The 17,519-nt window shown below is 46.0% G+C and overlaps 1 protein-coding gene across 1 annotated transcript in view; it reads right to left on the reverse strand.

The window, feature by feature from the left end:
* The window catches only part of WSCD2 (WSC domain containing 2), an 81,391-nt gene that overhangs the window by 12,997 nt on the left and 50,875 nt on the right, over positions 1 to 17,519 (reverse strand). Inside the window, exons 4-7 of the mRNA XM_081871058.1 lie at positions 16,488 to 16,672; positions 5,264 to 5,385; positions 2,026 to 2,200; positions 71 to 235 (exon numbers count right to left, since the gene is read on the reverse strand). Of these exons, the coding sequence (XP_081727184.1) occupies positions 71 to 235; positions 2,026 to 2,200; positions 5,264 to 5,385; positions 16,488 to 16,672 (647 nt within the window). The remainder of the gene's footprint in view (positions 1 to 70; positions 236 to 2,025; positions 2,201 to 5,263; positions 5,386 to 16,487; positions 16,673 to 17,519) is intronic.

Raw genomic sequence — 17,519 nt, forward strand, 5'->3', positions numbered from 1 at the left:
CCCCCTTCTGATTCTTTTTATATTAAAAACACTGATAAATTCCAAAAGAAAACAATCACTCCCCTCTCACCTTTGTTATAAAGAGAGCCATCAAAGTAGTAGCTGCCAGTGTAGAAACCTGTTGCCAGTTCAATGAGGTGCCTTGCCCAGGTATTGCCTGCCCCAGGAAAGCTTGCAAGGGCAACAAACTGCTTGGCCCGAGCCGTTAAAAATCTCCGGTCCATACAGCGGTTATCTGTGAGCAGATCAAAACGAAGGCGTTAGCTAGGAATGGAGGGATCCTGCGGTCACTGGGAGTGAATAAGTGCACAAAACACCAAGTAAATCAAGAGGAGGCCTTGGACATCTCCCTGGAGAGGGAATCCTAAAAGTGAGGGGACAACACCGAAAAGGCCCCGCCTTTCTCTGCTAGTTTCTTTATTATTTTTTCATTCAGAAACCACTTCCTATAAAGTGATTTCACAATACAATTAAAAACGTATTGTTGCATGCACCCCAATCTCTGAGTGGCAAGAAACACAAGGGGTTCTTGCACCTACCAGTGGGTTGGTTTACTTGGAATGAAGGCCGATGGAGAGACTACTGCGATGTTCTCTACATGGAGCTACCTTTGAAAATGACCAGGAAACTACAATTAATCCAGAATGTGGCAGCTAGACTGGTGACTGGGAGTGGCCGCCGAGACCATATAACATCGGTCCTGAAAGATTTACATTGGATCCTAGTATGTTTCCGAGCACAATTCAAAGTGTTGGTACTGACCTTTAAAGCCCAAAAAAGCCTCAGCCCAGCATACCTGAAGGAGCGTCTCCACTCCCATCGTTCAGCCCAGACACTGAGGTCCAGCTCTGAGGGCCTTCTGGTGGTTCCCTCCCTGCGAGAAGTGAGGTTACAAGGAACCAGGGAGAGGGCCTTTTCGGTAGTGGCGCCCACCCTGTGGAACGCCCTCCCATCAGATGTCAAGGAAATAAGCAACTAACTGACTTTTAGAAGACATCTGAAGGCAGCCTTGTTTAGGGATGTTTTTAATGTTGGATGTTTTATCGTGTTTTTAATATTCTGTTGGGAGCTGCCCAGAGTGGCTGGGGAATCCCAGCAAGATGGGTGGGGTATACATACATACATACATACTGGGGTGCAAGTAACAGTATGCATAGGATTTGCTGCCTAAGTTATTGGAACTTTGTTCCCCCTGAAATCCACAGCACTCATTGTGAATGTCTTACATCCATTTCAACAGAGCCAAAAGGAGATTGGTCTGAATGGAACACATAGAAATACAATGCATGAACAAATCCAGAGAGGGAACTGAGTTAATAGAGTAAGAAGAAGAAGAAGGGAACGAGAGGGAAATGGAGAAAGGAAGCGGGCAACCGCTTCTTGCAAAAGTCAAACAGCGGTTTCCTGCATCTAACCAAAGGAGCTATCCATCTGATGGAAGCCGGAACTAATTACTGTTTCCTTCCAAAGCGAAATTTATATCTTTGGTAATTAAAAGAAATAAAAGGGTGAGGTTTTTTTGATTTTTAAAAAACAAACAATTGACTCTCAAAGGATTCAGACGGCGGTGGGGTGGGGATTTTCCCCAGTCCTACGCAGATGCCAGATGGGTTGAGAAAGGGACCTTCTTCCTGCAAATACAAAGCAGCCCTCTACCTTGAACTTAAGGGGACATGGGTGGCACTGTGGGTTAAACCACAGAGCCTAGGACTTGCCGATCAGAAGGTCGGCGGTTCAAATCCCCACGATGGGGTGAGCTCCCATTGCTCGGTCCCTGCTCCTGCCAACCTAGCAGTTTGAAAGCACGTCAAAGTACAAGTAGATAAATAGGTACCACTCTGGTGGGAAGGTAAACGGTGTTTCCGTGTGCTGCTCCAGCTTGCCAGAAGCGGCTTAGTCATGCTGGCCGCATGATCCGGAAGCTGTACGCTGGCTCCCTCGGCCAATAAAGCGAGATGAGCGCCGCAACCCCAGAGTCGGCCATGACTGGACCTAATGGTCAGGGGTCCCTTTACCTTACCTTACCTTGAACTTGAGTCTGATAAACGATGAAATACTTGGAGGTGCCACAGCTCTCAAATTCCTCGCCGCTGCATTTTTGGGAGCAGAGCTGCTCGTCTTCCCTCTCGTGCAGCGTGAAGAGGGTCGTAGGGAAGCCGCAGTGGCAGGCGGTGGCAGCCAGTGCCGCAAGTGGGTATTCCTGGTGGAAGCAAGAGGGGAGAATAATTTTGTGCAATGCCTTTGAGAAGGAGTGCAGTTAGAATCATAGAACTGTAGAGTTGGAAGGGTCCGGGGGGGGGGCTTTATCTAGTCCAACCCCCAGAATGGCCAGTGGTGCAGGACGATGGAAGTTGTAGTCCCTCTGGAAGGCCACAGCAAAGGAGAAGAAATACTAATGAAGGAGGAATGAATAACTAAGATGATAGACTATGCTGAAATGGCAAAGACTACCGTGAAAATCCAGGACGAAGATGAAAAAAAGGTTTATACAAGACTGGACTGAATTTATAGAATATCTTAAGGTCCACTTACAGGTAGGTAGCCGTGTTAGTCTGCCGTAGTTGAAACAAAATAATAAAATTCCTTCCAGTAGGACCTTAAAAAGGTAAAGGGACCCCTGACCATTAGGTCCAGTCATGACCGACTCTGGGGTTGCAGTGCTCATCTCGCTTTATTGGCCGAGGGAGCTGGCATACAGCTTCCGGGTTATGTGGACAGCATGACTGGCGAACCAGAGCAGCACACGGAAACGCTGTTTCCCTTCCCGCTGGAGCGGTACCTATTTATCTACTTGCACTTTGACGTGCTTTCGAACTGCTAGGTTGGCAGATAGTGTGCATGCACACGAAAGCTCATACCAATAACAAACTTAGTTGGTCTCTAAGGTGCTACTGGAAGGAATTTTTTTATTTTGTTAAGGTCCACTGTGAAGACTTCAAAGCATTAGCAGGATTGACATAGCATCTATGAAGTAATGTGGATTAGGGTTATCAATGGACTTGTAACTGAATGGAAAACTAAAGATGTGTAAGGTAAAAAGGGGGAGAAATTGGAAACCGGTTGTGTGTGTGTGAAGTCTAGAACAGGGGAGAGCATAGTTTATCTTGCCTGGGCCACATCGGTCCTGTGAAGATCCCTCAATGGGCTGGATTGTGTGTGCACGTGAGCGCGCACGCCTGGGTTTTCGGCGTCTGTGCAAATGTGATTTTCGGCCCTGCAGAAGTGAGTCCCTGCACTGTGCCAATTTAGCGCAGCGGGCAAGTGGGCGGCTTGGTTTGGGTGTGGCTCGTGGGCCAGTCAAATGACCTCTGTGAGCCGCTTTCGGCCCATGGGCCTTAGGTTGCTGACCCCTGGTTTAGAAGTGATGAATAAGTAAGTAATTTGTATGTTAAATGGTTAAGTTATTGAAAATCAAAAATAAAATATGAAAAAAGGAAGGCCACAGCAATATCTGGAGGCCCTCATCATGTTGGGCTCAGCTGTGGGGTCCTGGGTTCGAATCTCCACTAAGCTGTGAAACTGAACTGAATAATTTAGGGGTACTTTCCATCTGCTGCTCTAAGACATCCCTACCAATGCATTCTATGTGGGGCTTCCCCTGCAATTGACCTGAGGCTACAGTTTCTGACAAGAGCGAGACCATATAAGACCCCTGTTTAGAGATCAGCAACTACTCTTTTCAGCGCCTGATAAAAACATTTCGGTTTAGACAAGCTTACATGGATATGCAGAATGCTAATAGGTGTTTTGATCTGTTTTTAGATGATCCTTTGTTTTAATTATCTTCTTAGAAATAGTGGCTTTTAACTGTACCGATTATTTGATAGTTTTCTTCCTTTTGTAAGCTACTTGGGGGTTTTTTAACAATCATGAGGTATATAAATTTTATGGAAAAAATAAATTATATTTATATTTCAAAGGATTGCTTCCCTGCACATTCCCTCTGGATATGTGCATTATTATTTTTTTGCACGCAATTTCCCCTAATAGATGCAATTTTGAAAGCCATCCCCCATAAGTAATGCATTTTTGGAGGTAATTTTCACAAACGTACACTTTTTGTGTACCCCATCTTCCTTCTTTGCACACATTCGTTGGCTGGGTAATGCGTTGCAAACATTTGCGGAAGTGCAAATTTTGAAGGTGCAGTTGAGTCGATGCGTTTTTGCTCAGAAATGTGGACCAGGCAGGTTTGCATCATTGCAAATGCAAACCAAATATCTTTCCCCACTTCTGCGCAGCTGAGTTGGGGATATCCTCATCTCTCCCTTCCCAAAGCAGTGGTGTGGAAATTGCTGTTGCCGTCAGAGAGTTATTTACTACAGTCAAGAGTTATACGGCCAGGCTTATGGCACCCTTTTCAAAATCACGGCCCAGTGGCAGTTGGATAATGCGCGAGTTTGTCACCTGGACGAAGGCCGCTTAAAAGCCCATGGAGTACGACATCCGTGCCCTCATTTGAGCCTTAAAGCGCAGAGTTATGAAGGCCGTGGTGAGGCCTGACAGGCAATTTAATACCCAGGAAGGCAGCAAGGCTGGGTTAATCAAAGGGCACGCCACAATGAGTTTGTGTTGCCGCCTCAGAGAGCTGGCTGACAACAGCAGGGGCAAGGCCCAAACTGTGTGCCGTAAGAAAGCAGAGATAGTCCATGGTGGGGTGTGGAAGACCAGGGTTCGAATCCCCATTTGGCCCTGAAGCTCATATTCTCCAAGTCTCTGTGATAGGAATTTTGAGGTCTTAGATATATGGTAATGTTCATAGCAGCACATACATAGATCAGCACAGGAAGACCAACCTGGAACCATTTTGATTCCTAAACTGAGTGAATGTTTTCTCTGCAAGGTCAAAGTGGGAAACCTGACACCTGACAGACTTGACCCCAAGAGTGACTAAATCTGAGATTTGCCAAGGACTTGTTCTGATCATAATGCGGTATTGACAGAATTAAAATTGTCTCTACGGGGTTCTTTTAGATGGCGGATGAATGATGCTTTACTGAGAAATGATTTGATTGTTAATAAAGCTCAAAAGACCCCCAAGGACTATTTTGAGTTGAACCTAAATCCTGCCTCTGAGACTTCTCCCCTTGGGGGTTCCTAAGCTGATGGCTCCCTCCTTTGTATGCAGCCAATCATTGACAGTCTCCTCCTTCTATCTTCAAGATCATGCCCCTTGGGTTCCAATCCTTGGTCACACCGGAGGGCTTGTGACCCAAGCTTAGGAGATTGGGACATAGCATCCTTCATCTCTTGGCTAGCTTACCTTTCCCGTGCAGAAGTCAACGCACCGGTCCACAGACATGTTTCTCATGACCCTGCTCACCGGCAAAGCCAAGGAGATGTTATCCGGCCGGCGGAAGCATCCGCGGAATATGGCGCTGCCGTCTAACCGGGTGAGAAGAGAAAAGTGGAAGGAAGGAAGCATTTAATGGCTGAGCTCCCAAAGTCAAAGGCACAGATGATCCTGCAGGATTCCCAAACTGTGCTGGCAAGCGTCCTTTGAGATTGAGCGTTTGAACACGATTTCTAGGATTTCTGAGACTGATCATCTAGATCAGCCCAGATCATCATTTCTAGGAAAAGAGGTGCTGGAACTCACCATGAACGCCTCCTTTGTTCTCTTATACAGTGGTACCTCGGGTTACATACGCTTCAGGTTACAGACTCCGCTAACCCAGAAATAATACCTTGGGTTAAGAACTTTGCTTCAGGATGAGAACAGAAATCATGCAGCAGCAGCGCGACAGCAGCGGGAGGCCCCATTAGCTAAAGTGGTGCTTCAGGTTAAGAACAGTTTCAGGTTAAGAGCAGACCTCCGGAACGAATTAAGTACTTAACCTGAGGTACCACTGTAATGGCAATGATGCCCACCTCAGAGGTACTGGAACTGAGTTTTGGCTGGAGAAAAGCCATGGGCCTGATCCAGCAAGGCTCTTGGGGGACTTCAAAGTTGTGTTTCTGAATAATAATAATAATAATAATAATAATAATAATAATAATTTATTCTTTATACCCCGCCCATCTGGCTGGGCTTCCCCAGCCACTCTGGGCGGCTTTCAACAAAATATTAAAATTCAGTAATGCATCAAACATTAAAAAGCTTCTCTAAACAGGGCTGCCTTCAGATGGCTTCTAAAAGTCTGGTAGTTGTTGTTCTCTTTGACATCTGGTGGGAGGGCGTTCCACAGGGCAGGTGCCACTACCGAGAAGGCCCTCTGCCTGGTTCCCTGTAACTTTGCTTCTCACAATGAGGGAACCGCCAGAAGGCCCTCGGCCCTGGACCTCAGTGTCCGGGTAGAATGATGGAGGTGGAGACACTCCTTCAGGTATACTGGACTGAGGCCGTTTAGGGCTTTAAAGGTCAGCACCAACACTTTGAATTGTGCTCAGAAACGTACTGGGAGCCAATGTAGGTCTTTCAAGACCAGTGTTATGTGGTCAAGCATTGGGCCCCACACCCACCACCACAACATATAAAAAATATATTTGAAACCAACCAGGAGACCATGTGACAAAGCCAACCATTTCCTCCCTGACAGAGTTCCCTACCCACCCAATTGTGGGCCATGGGTGGGCAACCTTTAGCCCTGTGTTTCAGGATACCTCTTGGCACTCCCCGTTTTTTCCAACCCAAACAGGACTATGGTGCCCAAGTGCCAGTGTTGGGCAGGGGTGGTCAATGTGCTGTCTTCCAGATGTTGCTGAACTACAACTCCCATCCTCCCTGACTGATGGGAGTTGTGGTCCAAAATATCTGGACTGCCTTTCTTAGGAGCTACAAACCAAGCCACTGGTTCATGAGTTAACCAATCAAACTCTATCAAGGCTTCCTGAAATAATATTTGAACAATCCTCTTTGCAGATTTAACCCAAATGACGACTCGAACTGGAATGACAGAGCGGATCCAAAATAGATTAGGTTTCATTCAGATGCTACAAATGCAGCTACAAGGTGAATATTTGGGTCACTGCACATCTCTAAAGGGAGATGTGAAAAATCCTATCGGTTACTGGGATGTAAGCAGACACCAAAGGATTGCATCATAGATTAATTTCTGGTTTTGTTTCATTTTTTTAATTACCTAGGATTTATTGATCCACTGATAAGAGAGCTTTTCAATTACCATTTTTCTGGTCTTTTAAAATGTACTAATATGTTGAAAATTGACCCCATTCAAAAAAATAATAATAATTAAAGCTCTCGAATCTAGAATATTGGTTCTGTAAAGTTTGGCAAATAGCTTTCTTCAAATGAGAGATCAAAGAAAGTCGGACAGTTTTTGGCACTCTGGCATCTGTTGATTTTTTAAATAGCCAGGAATCTGGTAGAACAGTTCCAACGCCATATAAAATGGTTTGGTCTTTTAAAAGGGGAAATAGGATCAACTGAAGAAGGGTAAGATGAATTAAAGAAAACGGAATGTGGATCTGATTCACTGAGTCATTTTGATTTTGATTTTGATTCTGCTATAGATTTTGGAGCATCTTAAAAAGCAGAGACATCACCTTGCCGACCAATGTCCGTATAGTTAAAGCTAAACTGCGGGAGGCAGTGGAAGACAGGAGTGCCTGGCGTGCTCTGGTCCATGGGGTCACGAAGAATCGGACACGACTAAACGACTAAACATCATCATCAACAACAACAACAACAACAACAACAACAACAACAACATAGATTTTGGAATGCAGCTGTGTCCTGTATATCTTGAGATATCTTCCCCAAACTTAGTATGAGGGTTGATGAGGGGGGCAGTAATCTCTGTTGCTCTTTGGACATTGGCTGACATTTTGAATCAAAATGGTGGACCACAACATGATGGAGTTTGAAGTGATTTCATCCGTTTTTTCACATAGGTTTCGCCACCTCTTGAGATATTGTCACCAAACTTAGCACAAGATTTCCTGAGGTGAGATGGCAGACTTTGTGACTGTTCGGACAACAGACACCATTTTGAATCAAGACGGTGATCCAAAACATCCTTTTGGCATTAACTGCCCACAAGGTTTCAACCGCCTCTTGAGACATCAACAGAGTCAGCATGATGGTCCCAGAGGTGAGGATGAGGATCTGTGTTGATGTTTGGATACCAGGCGCTATTTTGACTCAAGATGGCAGACCGAAATGTGGCTTTGACATGACTTTTCTCCATTTTTGGTGTGGTGGAACTCACAAATTACACTATCCACTTAAAAACACAATATTTTTTAGTTTCTAAAAAATCCTGGGCAGCTCCAGGCATAGGAGAGAGAAGAAGAAAAAGAATGATGTGAAAGAAAAATTAGTATTATCTACTATAAATCTTTGGAAAGCGTTTTGTCCATCTGTTCTCTTTAGGTTTGGCTGCCTCTCAAGTTATCATTGCCAAACTTAGCACAAAGCTTCCCAAGGTGGGGACGGCAGTCATAATCAATGTTTGGACGCCAGGAGTCATTTTGAAACAAGTTGATAGCTTGAAACATTTCTTTGGCATGGCTTCATCCATTTGGGGGCATAGGTTCAGTCACCACTGAAAGCATGGAATTGTAGAGTCGCACAGCTCTGACACTCAGAATGTTCTTCCTAATGTTCAGTTGAAATCTCCTTTCTTGCCCTTTGATTACATTTGTTTGGGTTCTCCCCTCCTGAGAAGCAGAAAACAACTTTGCTTCAACTTCTGTGTGACAGCTTTTCAGATATTTGAAGATGGCTATCATATCTCCTCGCAGTCTCCTCTTTGCCAGGCTAAACATGCCCAGCTCCTTCAGCCATTCCTCATAAGGCTTGGTTTCCAGACCCTTGATCATCTTGGTTGCCCACCACTCGCCAGCTTGTCAACATCCTTCTTAGATTGTGGTGCCCAGAACACCAGGATGCCAGATAGCGCCTGACCAAGGCAGAATAGCGATATCATCATCAGACTTGGCGCAAGCATTCCCAAGCTGGAGGCAATGGACTTTGTCAATATTTGGGTGCCATTTTGAATCAAGATGGCGGACCAAAACGTGAGTTTGGCTTGACTTCACCCGTCCTTTGGCATAGGTTTGGCCAACTCTCAATATATCATCACCAAACTGGGTATGGAAGTGGGGTGAAGGTATTTGTTAATTTTTTTTCTTCTTCTTTATTGAATTTCTATACTGCCCTTCATTTGAAGATCACAGGGTGGTTTACAATATAAAAACACAAGAATACAAAATATGGAAAAAAAAAAACCAAATACAATACCCTCCCCCCCCCCAGTTTAATTAATTGTTTAATTAAAGGCCTGGGAGAAGAGTAATGTTTTTGCCTGTTGCCTAAAGATTTGTAATGAAGGTGTCAGAGGAGTCTTCCTGAGGAGGTCATTCAGCAAGCAGAGAGTCACTGCAGAAAAGTTTGGGTTCTGGGTGCTGTTTTGATTTAAGACAACGGGAAAATGAGTCTGTGGCATGCCTTCACTCATTTTTTGGGTGTGATGGTCAAAACTCACAAATGACACTATTTGTTTTTTTAAAAACACACACAATATTTTGGGGTTTCTACTGATTTCTGGGCTGCAACAGGCACTCCTAAAATACTGTTCAAAGGCTACCTTTGAAGGTGACTCGGAAACTACAACTAATCCAGAATGCAGCAGCTGGGAGGGGCCGCCGATACCTTATAATAGTAGTCCTAAAAGCACAATTCAAAGTGTTGGTGCTGACCTTTAAAGCCCTCAGTAGCCTCAGCCCAGTATACCTGAAGGAGCATCTCCACCTCCATCGTTCAGCCCTGACACTGAGGTCCAGCACAGAGGGCCTTCTGGCAGTTCCCTTGCTGCGAGAAGCCAAGTTACAGGGAACCAGGCAGAGGGCCTTCTCGGTATTGGTGAATGCCCTGTGGAACGCCCTCGCACCAGATGTCAGGGAGATAAAGAATTACACAATTTTTAGAAAACATCTGAAGGCTGCCCTGTTTTTTATGTCTGACATATATATATATATATATATATATATATATATATATATATATGCAGGTTTTGGTGTCCTCGGGTGTCTTCCCGTGTAAAAGTTGGGGTGTCTAGGCGACGTTTCGACGAGGTCTCACTCGTCATCTTCAGGCTGGTGCTTTCGGCTTCTTGTTACTGGAACAGAGCAGGATCTCAGTGTTTGAGTTCCTATAAATACTGTAGAGGGGGTGTGGTGTATAGCCTCCAATGTTCTGGGCAGAGAGGAAGTTCCCAGGCTAGTGTGCCTTTTCTTCTTTTGTTCCTTAATTACTTGAGAGATATCTTGAGTGATTTCTTGAGTGATATCCTGAGTACCACTTAGGTGGGTCATTAGGTGTGGATTAGTTGTTAAAGTCTTTGTGTCTTGACCTCTTGAACTTTGTGAAGAGTTTTCCTGAGAAGATGGCTGTACTGTACTTAGTTGTGCTCTGGCTTGGCTTCGTGTATAGGGGCGAGCTGTGGTTTTGTGGCTTGTGTCAGCCAGATCTGTGTAGGGATTGCAGGGGGGTGCAGCATCTGGAGGTGCCACCATGGATTGGCTACTGGATGGTGTCTGTAATTCATCTGTGGAGAGGGTCTGGGTTTGGGTCTGGTGTGGTTGATTGGTGTTGGCGTTCTGTGTGCCTCTGGATCTGGTGTCAGTTTTTGTGGGGAGGGCTAATTTCCAGATGTCTGGCAAGCGGGATGTGTCGTCACGCTTGTTCATGTTGTGAGGGTGTTTCTCTATCTCGATGGCTTCCATGATTATTCTCTTGTGGTGATGTTCCGTGTTAAAGAGCAATTTGGAATCTGCAAAATTAATTTCGTGTCCTGTTTCTTTCATGTGTTGGAAAAGAGAGGAAGTTTTTTCTTCTTTTTTGACGGCATTCTTGTGTTCTGCGATACGTGCATTTATTCGTCTGTTTGTTTGTCCAATGTACGTGGCTGGGCAGACTTTGCAGGGTATTTCATAGATCCCTTGGTTTTCCAACTGGATTTTATCCTTGGGGTTTCTGAGGATATTGGCTATTTTTTGGTTGGTGCAAAAGGCTGTTTTGATATTGTGTTTATGGAGGATTTTGCTAATTTTATCTGTAGTGCCCTTGATATAAGGAAGGAGGGCCATGCCATTGTTTAACAACTTTAACAGACTTTAAACAGACTTTAACAACTAATCCACACCTAATGACCCACCTAAGTGGTACTCAGGATATCACTCAAGAAATCACTCAAGATATCTCTCAAGTAATTAAGGAACAAAAGAAGAAAAGGCACACTAGCCTGGGAACTTCCTCTCTGCCCAGAACATTGGAGGCTATACACCACACCCCCTCTACAGTATTTATAGGAACTCAAACACTGAGATCCTGCTCTGTTCCAGTAACAAGAAGCCGAAAGCACCAGCCTGAAGATGACGAGTGAGACCTCGTCGAAACGTCGCCTAGACACCCCAACTTTTACACGGGAAGACACCCGAGGACACCAAAACCTGCATTCCTGTACCCGTGAAAATCTACGAAAGCATATATATATATATATATATATTTTGCTGGAAGCCGCTCAGAGTGGCTGGGGAAACCCAGCCAGATGGGTGGGGTATAAACAATAAAATTATTATAATCATCATAATCATCATCATTATCATCATCATAGTTAATGGGGGATTTAATTTATATTTATATTTTAAGCAATGTTAATTTTAGTATAGAAAATAAATAAATATAATGAAGAAAAAACCGACCCCCTTCCAATTTATTTGTCCAAGTTCTTTAACAGCGCTATAAGCCATGAAGCCAATGGAAACTCTTATTCCTGTCATTTGGAAAATTGCATCTGTCACCAACATCCGGAATATTTCTAAGTAAGCTGCCATAGCTCCTGTTTCGCCGCTTTTATGCCAAACCACAGCTCTCCAATATTGATCTCTCCCTCTTTAGCTCTCTTTCTCTCTCGAGGGAATTCTACAGTTCTCACGAACTCTGCACAAATCAAAAGCTAAAATTAATATCTCATGGCCACTGGCCACCAATCGTTAACAGTCACTAAGGTTAGACCCAATGGGCTCCTCTTTCGATTTTTGAATTTGAAAAGCACTGGTGTGTGTGTGTGTGTGTGTGTGTGTGTGTGTTTGTGTGTGTGTGTGTTGAGAGTATCACAACAACACTTGTTGTTGGTTACCTGAACCAGTGGGGGGTCGATAGATAGAAAGACAACTTATTCCTCCAGCATCAGCCCTTGTAACTGTACAGTAAGACTGCAGCTTATGTATGCCTTATGCTTCCAGGGGTTGCACTTAAAGGCAAAATCATGCAAACTTAGAATGATCCCCAAAACAGAGATCTCATGAAACTGGGGGTGCAAAATGCAGGGGCTTTTGTTGCAAAACGCTGTGAAGAGTTGCTGTTAGATCTGATGGCTTCATTCTTATACATTTTTTCTGCATTCCAAAATCTTAATAATTTCCATTGTATTCCATTCAGATATAATAACCCCTTATATGACAGCTACAATATTGTGGTTTCGTTCGTGTTGTTATGTCAGGTAATTTATAAAGTTTCCAGTGAGGAACTCTGTAATCCTTATTCTTTCCTGCACATGACAAGTTTCTCCCCATGATGTTTTCCCATCTATATATGGTGTTTTATCCTTCTTTCCTACAACTTTTGATGGTTTCTGCCACGCCTTGGGAGAAGCGGTTATCTCACAGTTTCCAAAAGTCACTGCATCACTTCATCCTGTGATTTGGCTTCCAGTAAACAAGCCATCTTCGCCATTTCTCCAGCCTAGGAAGAACGGTCTGAATCCAGACTGCAAATAGTTAATCCGAAAGCTTCTATTCCCGCGGCTGGTAGACTCCTTTCTTCCCTCCCACAGATTTATGGCCAATTGTCCTTATCTCAAACACACTCCTTTATGAATAACAGAGGTTTGGGAGGACTTTGCTGCATATTTTCAAAGCATAGCGTTTCCCCCCACCCCTTCCCTCTCAGTTCCTTTCTTTCACTCACGCAGTTCCAGTTTTGTTAAATTCCAAATTTACATTCCAGTTTCTTCCTTTCTCACTTGTACGTGTAGATTGCATTCCAGGGAGGGTTGTCATATCATAAACGTAGAGGAAAACCGCACCGTCTCTTTCACCGAATGAAATCCCCTCTCAATCCAAACCTTTTAAATCCTTGTAGCTAGGTTCGTTTTCGCAGTTTCACGTCATCTCTAGCACGTGCCTGTAGTTTACTCCAGTTCAAAACCCCCAATTAGCAGGATCGACGGTGCGTCCAAGAATGGGATTGGAGGGTCCTGGCAGCCCGAGTGCTCCGTGCACCCAGTGGCTTTGCCTGCCCTCACATTCCATGGGGAAACGAGTGCCAGACCGCCAGGCAAACTGCGGGTGAGAGACAGGTTCCTCTTTGCACCAAAGGGGAATGTAGGAAATGCCATTCCCCCATCATTTTCTGATTAGCTCTGTCTCTCACTCTCTCTCTCTGTGGTGTTGGAAGAGGCGCTCATCCCCTGGCGCACAGGAAGTAGGAAAGGCACTGCGAAAACTCCTTTTGGCCTTTTCCTTCGCAGGCTTGCTATGGACAATTGTGCTTCCTCCTGCAGGTTGCCAGCTTGATCTCGCTGCCCCACGGCCCACCAAGGTTCCCCCATAATCTCTTACCTTCCCCTGCCTGCCTGGATTCTCCTCTCTGCTTTTGACATTTAAGCACCAGCTAATGAGCCTCCCGGCCCACCTCCTTAACTACAGAAGACAGGGAGGAACGCAATGAATACAAAATTAGAGGCAAGATGCAGAAAAGCCTTTGAGAGCAGGGAAGAGATCAAAAGCCCATTTCAAACTCATTAAGGCAGCTCAAGCACCTAGGCCTTCCTTTCCCTGCATTGCACTCAATTGGTCGGCTGAGAGTGCTCTGGGAGGGATTCCTTCCCTCCCACAAACACCTTCACGTTTTCCAATCCAGACTATCCAAGGCTGTAGATCGCCAGTGTTCACAAATGCACCTCACGTGTAGGATTTGAGATCATGGCGCAGCATCCAAAGGACCTCAGCTTTGGTTTTGAAACCCAAGCTTTCTTGTTGTTGTTGTTTAGTCATTTAGTCGTGTCCGACTCTTCGTAACCCCATGGACCAGAGCATGCCAGCCACTCCTGTCTTCCACTGCCTCCTGCAGTTTGGTCAAACTCATGCTGGTAGCTTTGAGAACACTGTCCAACCATCTCGTCCTCTGTCGTCCCCTTCTCCTTGTGCCCTCCATCTTTCCCAACATCAGGGTCTTTTCCAGGGAGTCTTCTCTTCTCATGAGGTGGCCAAAGTATTGGAGCCTCAGCTTCAGAATCTGTCCTTCCAGTGAGCACTCAGGGCTGATTTCCTTCAGAATGGAGAGGTTTGATCTTCTTGCAGTCCATGGGACTCTCAAGAGTCTCCTCCAGCACCAGAATTCAAAAGCATCAAATCTTCAGTGATCAGCCTTCTTTATGGTCCAGCTTTCACTTCCATACATCACTACTGGGAAAACCATAGCTTTAACTATACGGACCTTTGTTGGCAAGGTGATGTCTCTGCTTTTTAAGATGCTGTCTAGGTTTGTCATTGCTTTTCCTTGTGAAAATAAGAACACAGAGCCAGCTGGATCAGGCCCATCAAGTGGCCAGCCTGGTGCATGTAGGAAACTAGCAAGCAGGATCCAGGCACAAGAGTTCTCTTCTTGCCTATGATTTACAGCAACTGGTAATCAGAAGCTTAACTGTCTCCAACCATGGAGGCAGAACACAGAGCCATCACAATGCACTCCTGGGAGAGCGAGTTCCATAGTATAACTACAGCCTCGTAAAGGTAAGGTAAGGGATGCAGGTGGCGCTGTGGTCTAAAACAATGACCCTCTTGGGCTTGCAAATCAGAAGGTTGGCAGTTTGAATCCCCATGACAGCGTGAGCTCCTGTTGCTCTGCCTCAGCTCCTGCCAACCTAGCAGTCCAAAAGCACGCCAGTGCAAGTAGATAAATAGGTACCCCTGCGGCTGGTAAGTAAACAGTGTTTCCATGCACTCTGGTTTCCATCACGGTGTTCTGTTGTGCCAGAAGCGGTTTAGTCTTGCTGGCCACATGACCTGGAAAGCTGTCTGTGGACAAACACCAGCTCCCTTGGCCTGAAAGCGAGATGAGCGCCGCAACCCCATAGTCGCCTTTACTGGACTTAACCATCATGGGATCCTTTACCTTTTTTTTTTTTAAAACAGTCTAGTAAAATTACCAGGGGATGTGAGTGGTGCTGTGGGTTAAACCACAGAGCCTAGGACTTGCTGATCAGAAGGTCGGCGGTTCAACTCCCCGCAACGGGGTGAGCTCCTGTTGCTCGCTCCCTGCTCCTGCCAACCTAGCAGTTCGAAAGCATGTCAAAGTGCAAGTAGATAAATAGGTACCACTCCAGCGGGAAGGTAAATGGTGTTTCCGTGTGCTGCTCTGGTTTGCCAGAAGCGGCTAAGTCATGCTGGCCACATGGCCTGGAAGCTGTACGCTGGCTCCCTTGGCCAGTAAAGCGAGATGAGCGCCGCAACCCCAGAGTCGGCCATGACGGAACCTAATGGTCAGGGGTCACTTTACCTTTACCTTAAAAATACCAGAGGGTATGTAGCTTCAGCTGTAGTGAGGGTACAGGGTGGAAGGTCTAGCGCAGGGGTCAGCAAACTTACTGTGCCTCGGGCTGGTGTCTCCAGCGCAGATTGCGCGACGGGCCAGAGGGTGGGGGAGCACGTGCCCATACACGTGTGCACACGCTATTTCCGGCGCACTTCCGGGTCGGAGGAGCACCGGAAATAGCTTGTGCACATGTGCATGGGCCTCCTCCGACCCATATGTGCACCGGAAATAACGCTTGCGCATGCGCAAATAATGCACAAGCTATTTCCGCTGCTCCTCTGACCCGAAAGTGGGCAGCCGTGCAGCACAGCGCCAGTGAGAGTGGGTGGTGGCAGCAAGCAGCAGGGGTCACCGTGGGCTGGATAAACAAGTCCCTCGGGCCTTATCCAGTCCACGGGCCTTAGATTGGGGACCCATGGTCTAGTGTTCTGCAAGACACATGCCTAAAGGTAAAGGTACCCCTGACCATTAGGTCCAGTCATGGCCGACTCTGGGGTTGCGGTGCTCATCTCACTTTATTGGCCGAGAGAGCCAGCATACAGCTTCCGGGTCGTGTGGCCAGCATGACTAAGCTGCTTCTGGAGAACCAGAGCAGCGCACGGAAATGCCGTTTACCTTCCCGCCGGAGCGGTACCTATTTATCTACTTGCACTTTGATGTGCTTTCGAACTGCTAGGTTAGCAGGAGCAGGGACCAAGCAACGGGAGCTCACCCCGTCGCAGGGATTCGAACCGCCGACCTTCTGATCGGCAAGTCCTAGGCTCTGTGGTTTAACCCACAGCACCACCTGCACATCCCTAATAGCCAACAGCATTAGAGTTACTTCCCTCGAGCTATTAGGACACCTTGATCTCAATGCCATCAGCCCCAGGCTCTGCTCCCTTGGGCCGCCCTAGTTCTCGATCCCAAACAAGTCAATACTTACACCTCCTTGCAGACTCTTGGGCCAACTCCAGCCGGTAGATTGAGAGTCGGTTCACCCCACCACAAATGTTGCTCTTTTCTCCCTTACACTCCATGTTGCATTCCGAATCACTGACGTTCGCTGCTTGGATCTTGTGGCCACAATAGCATTCGGCCCCAAACTCTAGGCCTGCGAAGAGGTAACCCCTGGAAAGGAGAGGGAGAGAGAGCATTTTGTTTGGAGGTTTGGTGGTGGTAGCGGCAGCCTGTGTTCTGATTCAGTGGCTGGACTTGGCTACCCAAAAGCTGAACGTTTGTGCAGCTGTCCTTGGTGCTGAACGGCACCTTCCAAAATCTCATGCTGCGCAGCCCACCTAGAAATTGGCCTTTGCAGATAAAGGATGTCCTCCTTTTTATAATATGCTGGGATAAAACAGCTGCTTAGTCTTAAAAGAGAACAAAGTCAGAAGGAAGGAAAGATGAGAAAAGGAGAAAGCTAAAGAAAGAGAAAGTGAGAAAAAATGAAAAGAAAGAGGAGGGGAAAAAACAAAGAAGAAAAATAAAAGGACTTCTGGCTCTCTTTGCTGCCACTGCATATGATATTCATTCCTTAAGATCCAACCATTCTATCTGCTATAAGCCAGTATTTTTCCAATCTTCACATACAGATATTACAAGTTCATTTTCTCTTTTCACGTGCAAAAAGTCCATAAGAAATGTCCAATCCTTAACAAATGTCACTAATGGTTTCCCTCTAATTAAATACGTTAACGTTCCCATCTCAGCCACGTCCAAGAGCTTTATCAGCTGTTCTTTGAACATGGCTAAGCCGTCTTTGTGCAGATAGCAATCAGGCGAGGGGTGCTTCCACCGTAACTGCCTCACCACGGAAAGGCTGCCTGCACACGGAAGTTGGGAACTGCTTTCTATGCGCAGGGAGCAGGGCTGGCCCACCTGTGGGGGTTGGTGAAGCCTTCGCCCCAGGTATTAAGCTCCTGGTAGCTGGGAGGGGTAGCAGATCCAGCCTCTGAGAAGCTTGGCACTCACTGCCTCT

Source organism: Podarcis erhardii, assembly GCF_964252035.2.
Source record: "Podarcis erhardii genome assembly, chromosome: 7".
Classification (NCBI taxonomy): Eukaryota; Metazoa; Chordata; class Lepidosauria; order Squamata; family Lacertidae; genus Podarcis; species Podarcis erhardii.